The following is a 14185-nucleotide window of genomic DNA, read 5'->3' as shown; positions in this document are numbered from 1 at the left end:
CCGGTGCAGGATTTTGTGCAAGAACTGACCTCTGGATTATGCTCCCTGCCGCCGTTGGATAAGCAGCTGCAGCAGCAAGTCGTATACCCCTAGCTTGCTTACTTGTTACATAGTTCAATTCTTAATTTCTTTGAGTGTTTTTGGGTACTTGCATTGTTTAATTCATATATTTCGGGCGTATTATAGTATTTGAGGGTTGTAGCATCGCGCCTTAGTACCTGAATAGTGCAAATTCGCGTAGTCGTCTGTCTTCTGTTTTTGTTTTGAACAGCCAGTGTCGGTTGGTCACAGTCAGTGTGCTCCCTGCCGCCGTTGGATAAGCAGCTGCAGCAGCAAGTCGTATAACCCTAGCTTACTTATTTGTTAGATAGTTTAATTAATTTCTTTGCGTGTTTTTGGGTACTTGCATTGTTTAATTCATATATTTCGGGCGTATTATAATATTTGACAGTTGTAGCATCGCGCTTTAGTGTTTACTTCGTAGATTCTTATTTAAATTGCGTGTGAGTTTCGTATAGGAGGTGCAATTTCGAGTTTTAGTTACTGTAATCGTAAATTCAGCAGATTGTAGCGCAGTCGTTAGGCATTTGTACAGGTTAGTTGATACATTCTTTGCGTGTTTCGCTTGCGTTATCTAGGCAAACTCGTGTTTCAGTAACTGTTGTTCAACATCGATTAGAATGGACAGGGACTGCGATTGCTGTGTTCGGATGAGGGCTGACTTGGCATCCCTTCGCTCACAGCTGCAATCGGCGCTAACTTCGGTCGCGCAGCTTGAGGCTGTTGCCAATGGGCACCACTGTGGGGAGCCGGACTTGGGTATCACGGGGATGTCAACCTCGTCCCGTCTGTCCCCAGATCGGTCTACCGCTGTGGTTGCCCCGGTTGCTGCCCGCAGTGGGGCTGAGCCCTCGCCTGTGGTTGATTGGGAGGTCGTTCCAAGGCGTGGCAGGCAGCGAAAGGCGTCCCCGGAGGCTGATCAGAAAGCCTCCCCGGTGCGTCTGACAAACCGGTTTCAGGCACTGTCTCTGGCTGAGCCAGATGCAGCTGCCTGCCCTGTTTCAGAGGATCATTCTCAGCCTTCAAGTCCGGGCAATCGCAGAGGGTGGGCTTACTGGTAGTTAGGAGCTCCAATGTTAGGCGCGTAATGGGGCCCCTTAGGGATACGGCGGCTAAGGAGGGGAAGAAATCCAGTGTGCACTCCGTGTGCATTCCGGGAGGAGTCATTCCTGATGTGGAAAGGGTCCTTCCGGATGCCATGAAGAGCACAGGGTGCAGCCAGCTGCAGGTGGTGGCACATGTCGGCACTAATGACGTGTGTCGCTTTGGATCTGACGAAATTCTCTCTGGATTCCAGCGGCTATGTGATTTGGTGAAGGCTGCCGGTCTTGCTTACGAGATGAAGGCAGAGCTCACTATCTGCAGCATCGTTGACAGAACCGACTGCGGACCTTTGGTGCAGAGCCGGGTGGAGGGTGTGAATCAGAGGCTCAGACGGTTTTGCGACCGTATTGGCTGCAGATTCCTTGACTTGCGCCATAGGGTGGTGGGGTTTCGGGTTCCGCTGAATAGGTCAGGAGTTCACTACACTCAGCTGGCGGCTACACGGGTAGCAGAGGCTGTGTGGCGTGGACTGGGCGGTTTTTTAAGTTAGAAGGCCTCGGGAAAGTGCGGGATGGGCTGCAATGTCAAAGGGTGCTTGGCAATTACAGGACGTGCTTGGATCAAGGAACAGTCGGAATTATAGTTGTAAATTGTTGTAGTTGCGCTGGAAAAGTCCCTGAGCTTCAAGCGCTAATAGAAAGCACAGAAGCTGATATCGTTATAGGTACAGAAAGCTGGCTAAAGCCTGAAATAAGTTCTGCAGAAATTTTTACGAAGTCTCAGACGGTGTTCAGGAAAGATAGATTAGGCAGAATTGGTGGTGGAGTGTTTGTGTCTGTCAGTAGTGGTTTATCTTGTAGTGAAGTCGAAGTAGATACTCTGTGCGAATTGGTGTGGGTGGAGGTTATACTCAACAGCCGAATTAAGTTAATAATTGGCTCCTTCTACCGACCCCCAGACTCCGATGATACAGTTGCGGAAGAGTTGAGAGAAAGTTTGAGTCTCGTAACAAATAAATACCCCACTCATACGGTTATAGTTGGTGGGGACTTCAACCTACCCTCGGTATGTTGGCAAAAATACTTGTTCAAAACCGGTGGTAGGCAGAAAACGTCTTCCGAGATTGTCCTAAATGCATTCTCCGAAAATTATTTCGAGCAATTAGTCCACGAACGCACGCGAATTGTAAATGGTTGCGAAAACGCACTTGACCTCTTGGCCACAAACAATCCAGAGCTGATAGAGAGCATCATGACTGATACAGGGATTAGTGATCACAAGGTCATTGTAGCTAGGCTCAATACCATTTCTTCCAAATCCATCAGAAACAAACGCAAAATAATTTTATTTAATAAAGCGGATAAAGTGCCACTAGAAGCCTTCCTAAAAGACAATTTCCATTCCTTCCGAACTGACTATGCGAATGTAGACGAGATGTGGCTCAAATTCAAAGATATAGTAGCAACAGCAATTGAGATATTCATACCTCATAAATTGGTAAGAGATGGAACGGATCCCCCGTGGTACACAAAAAAGGTCCGAACGCTGTTGCAAAGGCAACGGAAAAAGCATGCGAAGTTCAGAAGAACGCGAAATCCTGAAGATGGGCTAAAATTTACAGACGCGCGAAATTTGGCACGTACTTCGATGCGAGATGCCTTTAATAGGTTCCACAACGAAACATTGTCTCGAAATTTGGTAGAAAATCCGAAGAAATTCTGGTCGTATGTAAAGTACACAAGCGGCAAGACGCAGTCAATACCTTCGCTGCGCAGTGGCGATGGTACTGTTATCGACGACTGTGCCGCTAAAGCGGAGTTATTGAACGCAGTTTTCCGAAATTCCTTCACCAGGGAAGACGAATGGAATATTCCAGAATTTGAAACACGAACATCTGCTAGCATGAGTTTCTTAGAAGTAGATACCTTAGGGGTTGCGAAGCAACTCAAATCGCTTGATACGGGCAAGTCTTCAGGTCCAGATTGTATACCGATTAGGTTCCTTTCAGATTACTCTGATACTATAGCTCCCTACTTAGCACTCATATACAACCGCTCGCTCACCGATAGATCTGTACCTACAGATTGGAAAATTGCGCAGGTCGCACCAGTGTTCAAGAAGGGTAGTAGGAGTAATCCATTTAACTACAGACCTATATCATTGACGTCGGTTTGCAGTAGGGTTTTGGAGCATATACTGTATTCAAACATTATGAATCACCTCGAAGGGAACGATCTATTGACACGTAATCAGCATGGCTTCAGAAAACATCGCTCTTGTCCAACGCAGCTAGCTCTTTATTCGCACGAAGTAATGGCCGCTATCGACAGGGGATCTCAAGTTGATTCCGTATTTCTAGATTTCCGGAAAGCTTTTGACACCGTTCCTCACAAGCGACTTCTAATCAAGCTGCGGAGCTATGGGGTATCGTCTCAGTTGTGCGACTGGATTCGTGATTTCCTGTCAGGAAGGTCGCAGTTCGTAGTAATAGACGGCAAATCATTGTTTAAAACTGAAGTGATATCAGGTGTTCCCCAGGGAAGCGTCCTGGGACCTCTTCTGTTCCTGATCTATATAAATGACCAGGGTGACAATCTGAGCAGTTCTCTTAGACTGTTCGCAGATGATGCTGTAATTTACCGTCTAGTAAGGTCATCCAAAGACCAGTATCAGCTGCAAAGCGATTTGGAAAAGATTGCTGTATGGTGTGTCAGGTGGCAGTTGACGCTAAATAACGAAAAGTGTGAGATGATCCACATGAGTTCCAAAAGAAATCCGTTGGAATTCGATTACTCGATAAATAGTACAATTCTCAAGGCTGTCAGTTCAACTAAGTACCTGGGTGTTAAAATTACGAACAACTTCAGTTGGAAGGACCACATAGATAATATTGTCGGGAAGGCGAGCCAAAGGTTGCGTTTCATTGGCAGGACACTTAGAAGATGCAACAAGTCCACTAAAGAGACAGCTTACACTACACTCGTTCGTCCTCTGTTAGAATATTGCTGCGCGGTGTGGGATCCTTACCAGGTGGGATTGACGGAGGACATCGAAAGGGTGCAAAAAAGGGCAGCTCGTTTTGTATTATCGTGTTATAGGGGAGAGAGTGTGTCAGATATGATACACGAGTTGGGATGGAAGTCATTACAGCATAGACGTTTTTCGTCGCGGCGAGACCTTTTTACGAAATTTCAGTCACCAACTTTCTCTTCCGAATGCGAAAATATTTTGTTGAGCCCAACCTACATAGGTAGGAATGATCATCAAAATAAAATAAGAGAAATCAGAGCTCGAACAGAAAGGTTTAGGTGTTCGTTTTTCCCGCTCGCTGTTCGGGAGTGAGGTATGTTATGATCCTTTCTCGAAGAGAAAGTCCTGTTTTTAGCTACCTTTTCTTCCGCCGATTGGGCGTAACGTGTTGTAGCTTTAACTCCTCCTTTGTCTTTGTGTTCTACGTTTTTCACATGGGCGCGTATCAAACAAAACAAAAAGAATCACAAACAAACACTCTTGACAATGTCTTCAGAGTCCGTTAATTGTCGTCGTACGGCCATATCACGCTGGAAACCTTTTCACATGAATCACCTGAGTACAAATGAAAGCTCCGTCAGTGCACTGGCCTTTTGTGCCTTGTGCACACGTTACTACTACCCCCTGTCTGTGTGCATATCCGTATTCCATGACTTTTATCAACTCAGTGTATACTCTCAACCGGTAAAATTGAATTTCATTTTCTCCACTTTTTCTGGGAATTATTATTACTACTATTGTTATTATTAGGGTAAAATACAGGAAGCGAAAGGCTATTTACAATTTGTACAGAAACCTGATGGCAGTCATAAGTGTCGAGGGGCATGAAAGGCAAGCGGTGGTTGTGAAGGGAATGAGACAGGGCTGTAGCCTATCCCCGATGTTATTCAATTTGTATATTGAGCAAGCAGTAAAGGAAACAAAAGAAAAATTCGGAGTTGGAATTAAAATCCATGTAAAAGAAATAAAAACTTTGAGGTTCGCCGATGACATTGTAATTCAGTCAGAGAGAGCAAAGGACCTGGAAGAGCAGCTGAACGGAATGGACAGTGTCTTGAAAGGAGGATATAAGATCAACAATAGCAAAAGCAAAACGAGAATAATGGAATGTAGTCGAATTAAATCGGGTGATCCTGCGGGGATTAGCTTAGAAAAAGACACTTAAAGTAGTAAATGAGTTTTCCTATTTGGGGACGATTGATGGTGGTGGAAGTAGGGAGGGTATAAAATGTAGACTGGCAATGGCAAGGAAAGCGTTTCTGAAGAAAAGAAATTTGTTTACATAGAGTATAGATTTAAGGGTCTGGAAGTCGTTTCTGAAAGTAGCCGGCCGTGGTGACCGGGCAGTTCTGGGCGCTTCAGTCTACCGCTGCTACGGTCGCAGGTTCGAATCCTGCCTCGGTCATGGATGTGTGTGATGTCCTTAGGTTAGTTAGGTTTAAGTAGTTCTAAGTTCTAGGGGACTGATGACCACAAATATTAAGTCACATAGTGCTTAAAGCCATTTGAACCATTGGAAGCAAATGGTTCAAATGGCTCTGAGCACTATGGGACTCAACTGCTGTGGTCATTAGTCCCCTAGAACTTAGAACTACTTAAACCTAACTAACCTAAGGACATCACACACATCCATGCCCGAGGCAGGATTCGAACCTGCGACCGTAGCAGTCACACGGTTCCGGACTGCGCGCCTAGAACCGCGAGACTACCGCGGCCGGCATTGGAAGCAAAGTATTTGTATGCAGTGTAGCCGTGTATGGAAGTGAAACATGGTCTATTAGTAGTTTAGATAAGAAGGGTATAGAAGCTTTCGAAATGGTCTGCTACAGAGGAATGCTGAAGATTAGATGGGTAGATCACATAACTAATGAGGAGGTATTGAATAGAATTGGAGAGAAGAGAAATTTGTTGCACAACTTGGCTAGAAGAAGGGGTCGGTTGGTAGGGCATATTCTGAGCACTAAACAGATTCAAAAAGATGTAGGTTGCAGTAGGTACTGGGAGATGAGAAACTTTGCACAGGATAGAGTAGCATGGAGAACTGCATCAAACCAGTATCTGTACTTAAGACCAAACAAGAACTTTTATTATTATTATTATTATTATTATTTTGTAAGGCGGTGTGCGATTAAATTACTCTCGTGTCAGTGAATGTTGCACTTAGTTGTGTGCGCCACTCCCCGAAGCGACTGGAAATGACATTATAAGTGTGGCCGTGTGTTGCAGACGCGGCCAGCGTGCAGAGCGGTCGCCGCAGCGGCAGCCCGGGCGGCGCGCGCCCGCTGACGCGCCAGGGCTCGGTGCTGTCGTCGGACCGCGGTTCGCTGCCCGCCTCGCTCGGGCTCGGACTGCCCTCCGCCTCCGAGGCGCCCGCCGGACTCACGCCGCAGCAGCTTGGCGTCATGGGTAAGTCGGCTGCCTCCGCTCGCATCCGTGCACCCCACGACGTCACCACGCTCGTAATGCACTTGTTATTTCCCGGCTCGTGAAGAAACGTTGCCCTCGGAGCTCCGTGGCACTAAAAAAAAACTGTTCAAAATTATTTTGTCTGTCTTTCCGCAATGGAATCAAGTGAAATGCATTATTTGGCCCTAATTGTGTGTTCATTTACAAAATATTCAGATCTGACATACAATACACAGGGTGATTCTGGTGAAGTGTCACAGAATTTGTGAGGTGATTCTTCATTTGAAAATAAACCGACGAAGTCTTATAAACTGGTGCCCGATGTTCGATCGTTACGGACCTGGAGCGGGTTGAAGACTACACACGTCTACGAGTGGATAAGAAGGCAGTTGCGAATATTACTTACCGAAATGCTGCGTAGGCGATGTGGTGGACAGAATAATGGTGGGACAGTTCCTGATCCATCGTACAAGGGGTATGTGGGTTCTCCAACAGGTGGCAGCACAGTCACATCGCACTGAGGCAACAGCTGCAGCTACACCCAGTGTGCAATGGTGGGTTGGATAATTGAGCAGTCGTGAGGCCATGTGCGTCTCGTCCCCGAGTGTTCTTCAGTTGAACAAGTCCATTACGTTGTTTGTGTACAGGTACTGTCATGGCAGTGTCCGTGTGGCTGTGACAGAATACTAGAAACGTTTCCCTCGTCAACGAACCCCCACGGTTTTTCAAGCATTAAACTACCGGGTACACATGTAACATCAGAACGCGAGGCCGTTCAGTCAGTTGAGGAAAGGGAAGAAATTATTACTATGGTAGAATTGAGCCCCAACACCACATCAAGCGTCAGCTCGATGTCTCACAAACGCGAGTGTGGCTTACATTAATTATGATGGCTTGTACCCATTTCATGAGCAGGCTGTGCAACATCTGAACTACTGGCCATTAAAATTGCTACACCGAGAAGAAATGCAGATAATAAACGGGTAATCATTGGACAAATATATTATGCTAGAACTGATATGTGATTATATTTTCACGCAATTTGGGTGCATAGATCCTGAGAAATCAGTACCCACAACAACCACCTCTAGCCTTAATAACGGCCTTGATACGCCTGGGCATTGAGTCAAACAGAGCTGGGACGGCGTGTACAGGTACAGCTGCCCATGCACCTTCAACACGATACCACAGTTCATCAAGAGTAGTGACTGGCATATGGTGACGAGTCAGTTGCTCAGCCACCATTGAGCAGACGTTTTCAATTGGTCAGAGATCTGGAGAATGTGCTAGCCTGGGCAGCAGTTGAACATTTTCTGTATCCAGAAAGGCCCGTACAGGACCTGCAACATCCGGTCGTGCATTATCCTGCTGAAATGTAGGGTTTCGCAGGGATCGAATGAAGGGTAGAGCCACGGGTCGTAACACATCTGAAATGTAACGCCCACTGTTCAAAGTGCCGTCAATGCGAACAAGAGGTGACCGAGACGTGTAACGAATGGCATCCCTTATCATCACGCTGGGTGATGCGCCAGTATGGCGATGACGAATACACGCTTCCAATGTGCGTTCACCGCGATGTCGCCAAACAAGGATGCGACCATCATGATGCTGTAAACATAACCTGGATTCATCCGAAAACATGACGTTTTGCCATTCGTGCACCCAAGTACGTCGTTGACTACATCATCGCAGGCGCTCCTGTCTGTGATGCAGGGTTACCGCAGCCACGGTCTCCGAGCTGATAGTCCATGCTGTTGCAACCATCGTCGAACTGTTCGTGCAGATGGTTGTTGTCTTGCAAACGTCCCCATCTGTTGATCGAGACGTGGCTGCACGATCCGTTACAGCCATGTGGATAAGATGCCTATCATCTCGACTGCTAGTGATTCGAGATCGTTGGGATCCATCACGGCGTTCCGTATTACCGTCCTAAACCCACCGATTTCATATTCTGCCAACTCTCATTGGATCTCGACCAACGCGAGCAGCAATGTCGCGATACGATAAACGGCAATCGCGATAGGCTACAATCCGACCTTTATCACAGTCGGAAACGTGATGGTATGCATTTCTCCTCCTTACACAAGGCATCACAACAACATTTCACCAGGAAACGCCGGTCAACTGCTGTTTGTGTATGAGAAATCGGTTGGAAACTTTCCTCGTGTCAGCACGTTGTAGGTGTCGCCACCGGCGCCAACCTTGTGTGAATGCTCTGAAAAGCTAATCATTTGCATATCACAGCATCTTCTTCTTGTCGGTTAAATTTCGCGTCTGTAGCATGTCATTTTTGTGGTGTAGCAATTTTAATGGCCAGTAGTGTATATCCAGGTGATTCAGTAAACAGACAACAATTTTGTGAATAGTTGGCTGTACACTGAGATGTCGTGCAATACACTTTATTTACAGGTGAGGCCACATTTACACGCAGTGGTACCATGAACACCCACTGTTCTCATACATGGGTGATGGAGAACCCACTTGATCCAAGATTCCAGGCCAGGTTCTCAGTGAACGTCTGGTGTGGTATGACAGATGACCTGGTGATAGGGCCTGTGTTCCTGCCAAATGGGATGACAGCTGTAGCATATGCACATTTCCTGATAGAAGACCTACCTGCACTTTTGGAAGACATGACATTACAGCAACGGGGGCAAATGTACCTGTAACATGATGGATGACCGATTCACTGTACCAGACAAGTATCAAAGTATTTGAATAACACCTTCCCTCAGTGGTGAATTGACCATGGCAGACCCATTAACTGACCTGCCACATTACCCAACCTAACCCCATAAGATTTTCTGTTTATGGGCTGGCTAAAGTGGGATGTGCGCCCTGTGAAGGTGGGATACACATGAAGCACTTGTTGCTCGTATCTGCGACGCTGTTGCCCGCTTTAAAGCCCACCTAGATGATGTCGATATGCAACACACCCTCCAACGCACTGACAAATGCATTGAGATGGGTGGGTGTCTTTTTAAACACCTTTTATAGGCGGGATTACTCATCTGTCCCACCATTACACTGTCCACCACAGAGCCTATAAAAATTTTTGGTATGAAATGTTGACATTTGTCTTCATAATCACTCATGGATGATGATGATGATGATGTTTGGTTTATGGGACGCTCAACTGCGCCGTCATCAAGCCCCGTACAAAGTCCAATTTTTACACAGTCCAATCTAGCCACTGTCGCGCATGTTGATGATAATGATGAAGACAAACAAACACCCTGTCCCCTGTCAGAGAAAATCACCAACCCGGCCGGGAATCGAACCCTGGACCCCGTGATCCAGAGGCAGCAACGCTAGCCTCACTCATGGGTGTGTGCAGTCTTCAACCTGCTACAGTTGCGTAACGATCTAAACTCGGACACATGTTCATAGGACATTCTCGTTGTTTTTTTCTTTTCACATGAGGAACTATCTTAGAAACAATGTGACAGTCCTCTCGAATCACCCTGTATCTTAATTAATTGTCAAGCTATTGCCCATCTTCCTCTTCGTCATCTTCGCGTGCCTCAATAGTTTCGTCGCTATAATGTTCATCTAGAGTAACGAGTGTGTGCTTGCGACATTCAGACTGATTGCCTCTTGTGAGAATGGACAATTTTTCTTATAATGCCTTGGTCTCTTCGAGTTCGTTATGCATCTGGATTTGGTAAAAATCTGCGTATTACATCTCTGTTGCAATCCACATGTGAAACTTAAAGAGAAAAATGTATTCCGTATTGCCGTACCTGCTCGTTTCGGGCCTCTGCTGCTTCCTCCGCCAATTGGCCTGTAGGTAAATTGCTTTAGATACGACTTCGCCACTTTGGACTAAAATTTTATGACGAGTTGGTGACATAGGATACCATCCAAAATTCTCTGTATATTTTTCAGTGTCACGAGGAAAGGCATCAAATTTCTCAGTATCTATATTGATGCCCCAGAAACTACTTCCAGGATTATTCTGGATCGTTTATTTCATGCACATTGAGACCAGCGATTCGAGAAGAGGATTCTGATTGTGCACAGCTCTTCTGCTAAATTTCTTGAGTCCTCTGAAGGAATCTACAACAGCATACATTAAAAATTGCTACTTGCAATAGAGTAACTAATCTAACATTTCACTTTGAATGAATAAAGAAGAAAACGGCGGATGAGTGCGGACAATTTTACTGTCTGAAAGAACTGCATTTATCTAAATGTCATGCCTATAAAAGAAATATGTCTCGCCAAGACCCGACATTGACTAAAAACATTGAAATCTCAAGATTTTCAGGTAACAAAAATACTCATACTGTCTATAAACCTACATTTTAAACAATAAAGGTATGATGTAAGATAAGGTACGTATCTTTCATTTCCATATTCAGTATGTGTTCTCATCTAAACGTAACCAAAAAAGTTAGAGAAAAAAATGTTACAAACAAGAGCTCACGAACGAGCGTGCATTGCTCATTACGTCTGGTTGGCTACTGACTGTGCAGCAGGTGGTGTGAGCGGAGAGAAAGGTTCTGGCTGCGAAAGACGGGCAGGTTATCGACCTTGAAGTTAACACGTTTGAATGGATTTGAGAGTAATCAGGCGATTTTCATTTTTGACCGTTTTCAGCGCGAAATCGCACTGCGACGGCGGCCAAGCTCCGCCCACCCTTTCCGATGTGTGACGCACGGGACAAACTACGCGACTTACTGGCTCGCAGATTAATTGCAAACGTTTATTGCCGGGCCCAGATTAAGTCTCTATTCTGCTACGTATGTAAAAACAATGTAAATAATGGTCAGCACAAGGCTTTGGCTCCCGAGATACGGTTAAATTCTTGCTACTCCAAGGTTAATAATTTAAAAGTCACCTACTTTCTGAAACCCGAGGTCCGACTACTGGACTGGAGTGTTTACACTTTCAGATCAGAAGTATTCGAATACCCCTATGTAATGCGGTACCGACCACTAGATGCCACGAGAGGCGGACCTCCAGTATGAAAGGAGGCGGTGAGTGTTGTGTTGTGGCTATAGAAGCGGTGACACACAAGGGATCGGTCAGGAGAGCTCAGTAACTTTCAACATGGACTGGTCATTGGAAGTCACCTGAGTAACAAATCTGTCAGGGACTTTTAAACGCTTTTAAAGTTGCCTGTATCGACTGTTGGTGACGTGATCGTGAAGTGGAAACTTGAAGGAACAGCCACAGATAAACCGAGACCACACAGACGACTTGTATTGATGGACAGGGACCGTAGAGCGTTGCGGAGGATGGTTGTAAAAACCAGCGGAAGGAATCACTAGTGGGCTGAAAACTGTTACCAGTAGTCCAGCCGACTGTGCGAAGGGAGTTGGAAAGAGTGTGGTATTGTGGACGAGCTGCTTCTCATGAGCCATTTATTTCTATGTTGTTGTTGTTGTTGTTGTGGTCTTCAGTCCTGAGAGTGGTTTGATGCAGCTCTCCATGCTACTATGTCCTGTGCAAGCTTCATCATCTCCCAGTACTTACTGCAGCCTTCATCATTCTGAATCTGTCATCTCTTGGTCTACCTCTACGATTTTTACCCTCCACGCTGCCCTCCAATGCTAAATTGGTGACCCCGTGATGCCTCAAAACATGTCCTACCAACCGATCCCTTCTTCTAGTCAAGTTGTGCCACAAACTCCTCTTCTCTCCTATTACATTCAGTACCTTTTCATTAGTTATGTGATCTACCCATATTATCTTCAGCATTCTTCTGTAGTACCACATTTCGAAAGCTTCTATTCTCTTCTTATCAAAACTATTTATCGTCAATGTTTCACTTCCATACATGGCTACACTCCATACAAATACTTTCAGAAACGACTTTCTGACACTTAAATCTATACTTGATGTTAACAAATTTCTCTTCTTCAGAAACGCTTTCCTTGCCATTGCCAGTCTACAGTTTATATCCTCTCTACTTCGATCATCATCAGTTATTTTGCTCCCCAAATAGCAAAACTCCTTTACTACTTTAAGTGTCTCATTTCCTAATCTAATTCCCTCAGCCTCACCCGACTTCATTCGACTACATCCCATTATCCTCGTTTTGCTTTTGCTTATATCCTCCTTTCAAGACATTCTCCATTCCGTTCAGCTGCTCTTCCAAATCTTTTGCTGTCTCTGACAGAATTACAATGTCATCGGCGAACCTCAAAGTTTTTATCTTCTCCATGGATTTTAATACCTACTCCGAATTTTTCTTTTGTTTCCTGCACTGCTTGCTCAATATACAGATTGAATAACATCGGGGAGAGGCTACAACCCTGTCTCACTCCCTTCCCATCCGCTGCTTCCATTTCATGCCCCTCGACTCTTATAACTGACATCTGGTTTCTGTACGAGTTGTAAATAGCCTTTCGCCCCCTGTATTTTACCCCTGCCACCTTCAGAATTTGAAAGAGAGTATTCCAGTCAACATTGTCAAAAGCTTTCTCCAAGTCTACAAATGCTAGAAACGTAGGTTTGCCTTTCCTTAATCTTTTTTCCAAGATAAGTCGTAAGGTCAGTATTGCCTCACTAGTTCCAATATTTCTACGGAATTCAAACTGATGTTCCCCGAGGTCGGCTTCTATCTGTTTTCCATTCGTCATTTATTTCTGTTGTCAGTGCTATATAAATGGAAAAATTCGAGATCATCCACATGGGTACTAAAAGAAATCCGATAAATTTTGGGTATACGATAAATCGCACAAATCTAACTGCTGTCAATTCAACTAAATACCTCGGAATTACAATTACGAGCAGCTTAAATTGGAAAGACCACATAGGTAATATTGTGGGGAAAGCGAAACAAAGACTGCGCTTTGTTGGCAGAACACTTAAAAGAGACACTAAAGAGAGCGCCTACATTACAGTTGTCCGTCCTCTGCTGGAATATTGCTGCGCGATGTGGGATCCTTACCAGGTAGGATTGACGGAGGACATCGAAAAAGTGCAATGAAGGGCAGTGTTATCGCGCAATAGGGGTGAGAGAGTCACTGATATGATACATGAGTTGGGGTGGCAGTCACAGAAACAAAGGCTGTTTTCTTTGCGGCGATATCTATTAACGAAATTTCAATGACCAACTTTCTCTTCCGAATGCGTAAATGTTTTGTTGACACCCTCCTACGTAGGGAGAAATGATCATCATAATAAAATAAGAGAAATCGGAGCTCGAACGGAAAGATGTAGGTGTTCCTTTTCTCCACGCACCATTCGATAGTGGAATGGTGCAGAAGTAGTATGAAAATGGTTAGATGAACCCTCTGCCAGACACTTAAGTTTGAATTGCAGAGTAACCATGTAGTTGCAGATTTAGATACTAGCTGGAGGTCGTGCAATGAGCTACTGGACAGTGGTTGTTGGAAACGAGTGACTGGCGCGATGAAGCACGCTATAACATATCGCAAGCCGATGGAATGATTTAGGTTTGGCGAATGTCAGGAGAACATTGACTGCCATCATGTCTACTGCCGGCAGTGGAGTACGGAGGAGGAGGTGTTACGGTGGCGGAAGAACATGAACACATCTTATGGCATTGGGTACTGCGTACAGTTGACGAACAATACCGAGACGATGATTGCTTGGATCAACATGACTGTGCTCTATGTCATAAAGCAGCAGCTGAGAGACAAATGCTGTGGACAATATTCCTATCATGGAC

The 14185-nt window shown here is 45.2% G+C and overlaps 1 protein-coding gene across 1 annotated transcript in view; it reads left to right on the top strand.

Moving 5' to 3' along the window:
• The window catches only part of LOC126271993 (mitoguardin), a 1260603-nt gene that overhangs the window by 94026 nt on the left and 1152392 nt on the right, over positions 1-14185 (top strand). The window contains exon 3 of the mRNA XM_049974476.1: positions 6361-6540. Coding sequence (XP_049830433.1) covers positions 6361-6540 — 180 coding nt within the window. The remainder of the gene's footprint in view (positions 1-6360; positions 6541-14185) is intronic.

The sequence above is a fragment of the Schistocerca gregaria genome, chromosome 5 (assembly GCF_023897955.1).
Source record: "Schistocerca gregaria isolate iqSchGreg1 chromosome 5, iqSchGreg1.2, whole genome shotgun sequence".
NCBI lineage: Eukaryota > Metazoa > Arthropoda > Insecta > Orthoptera > Acrididae > Schistocerca > Schistocerca gregaria.
Note: the sequence above shows the minus strand (reverse complement) of the source record. Positions and strands in the feature narration are given on the sequence as shown.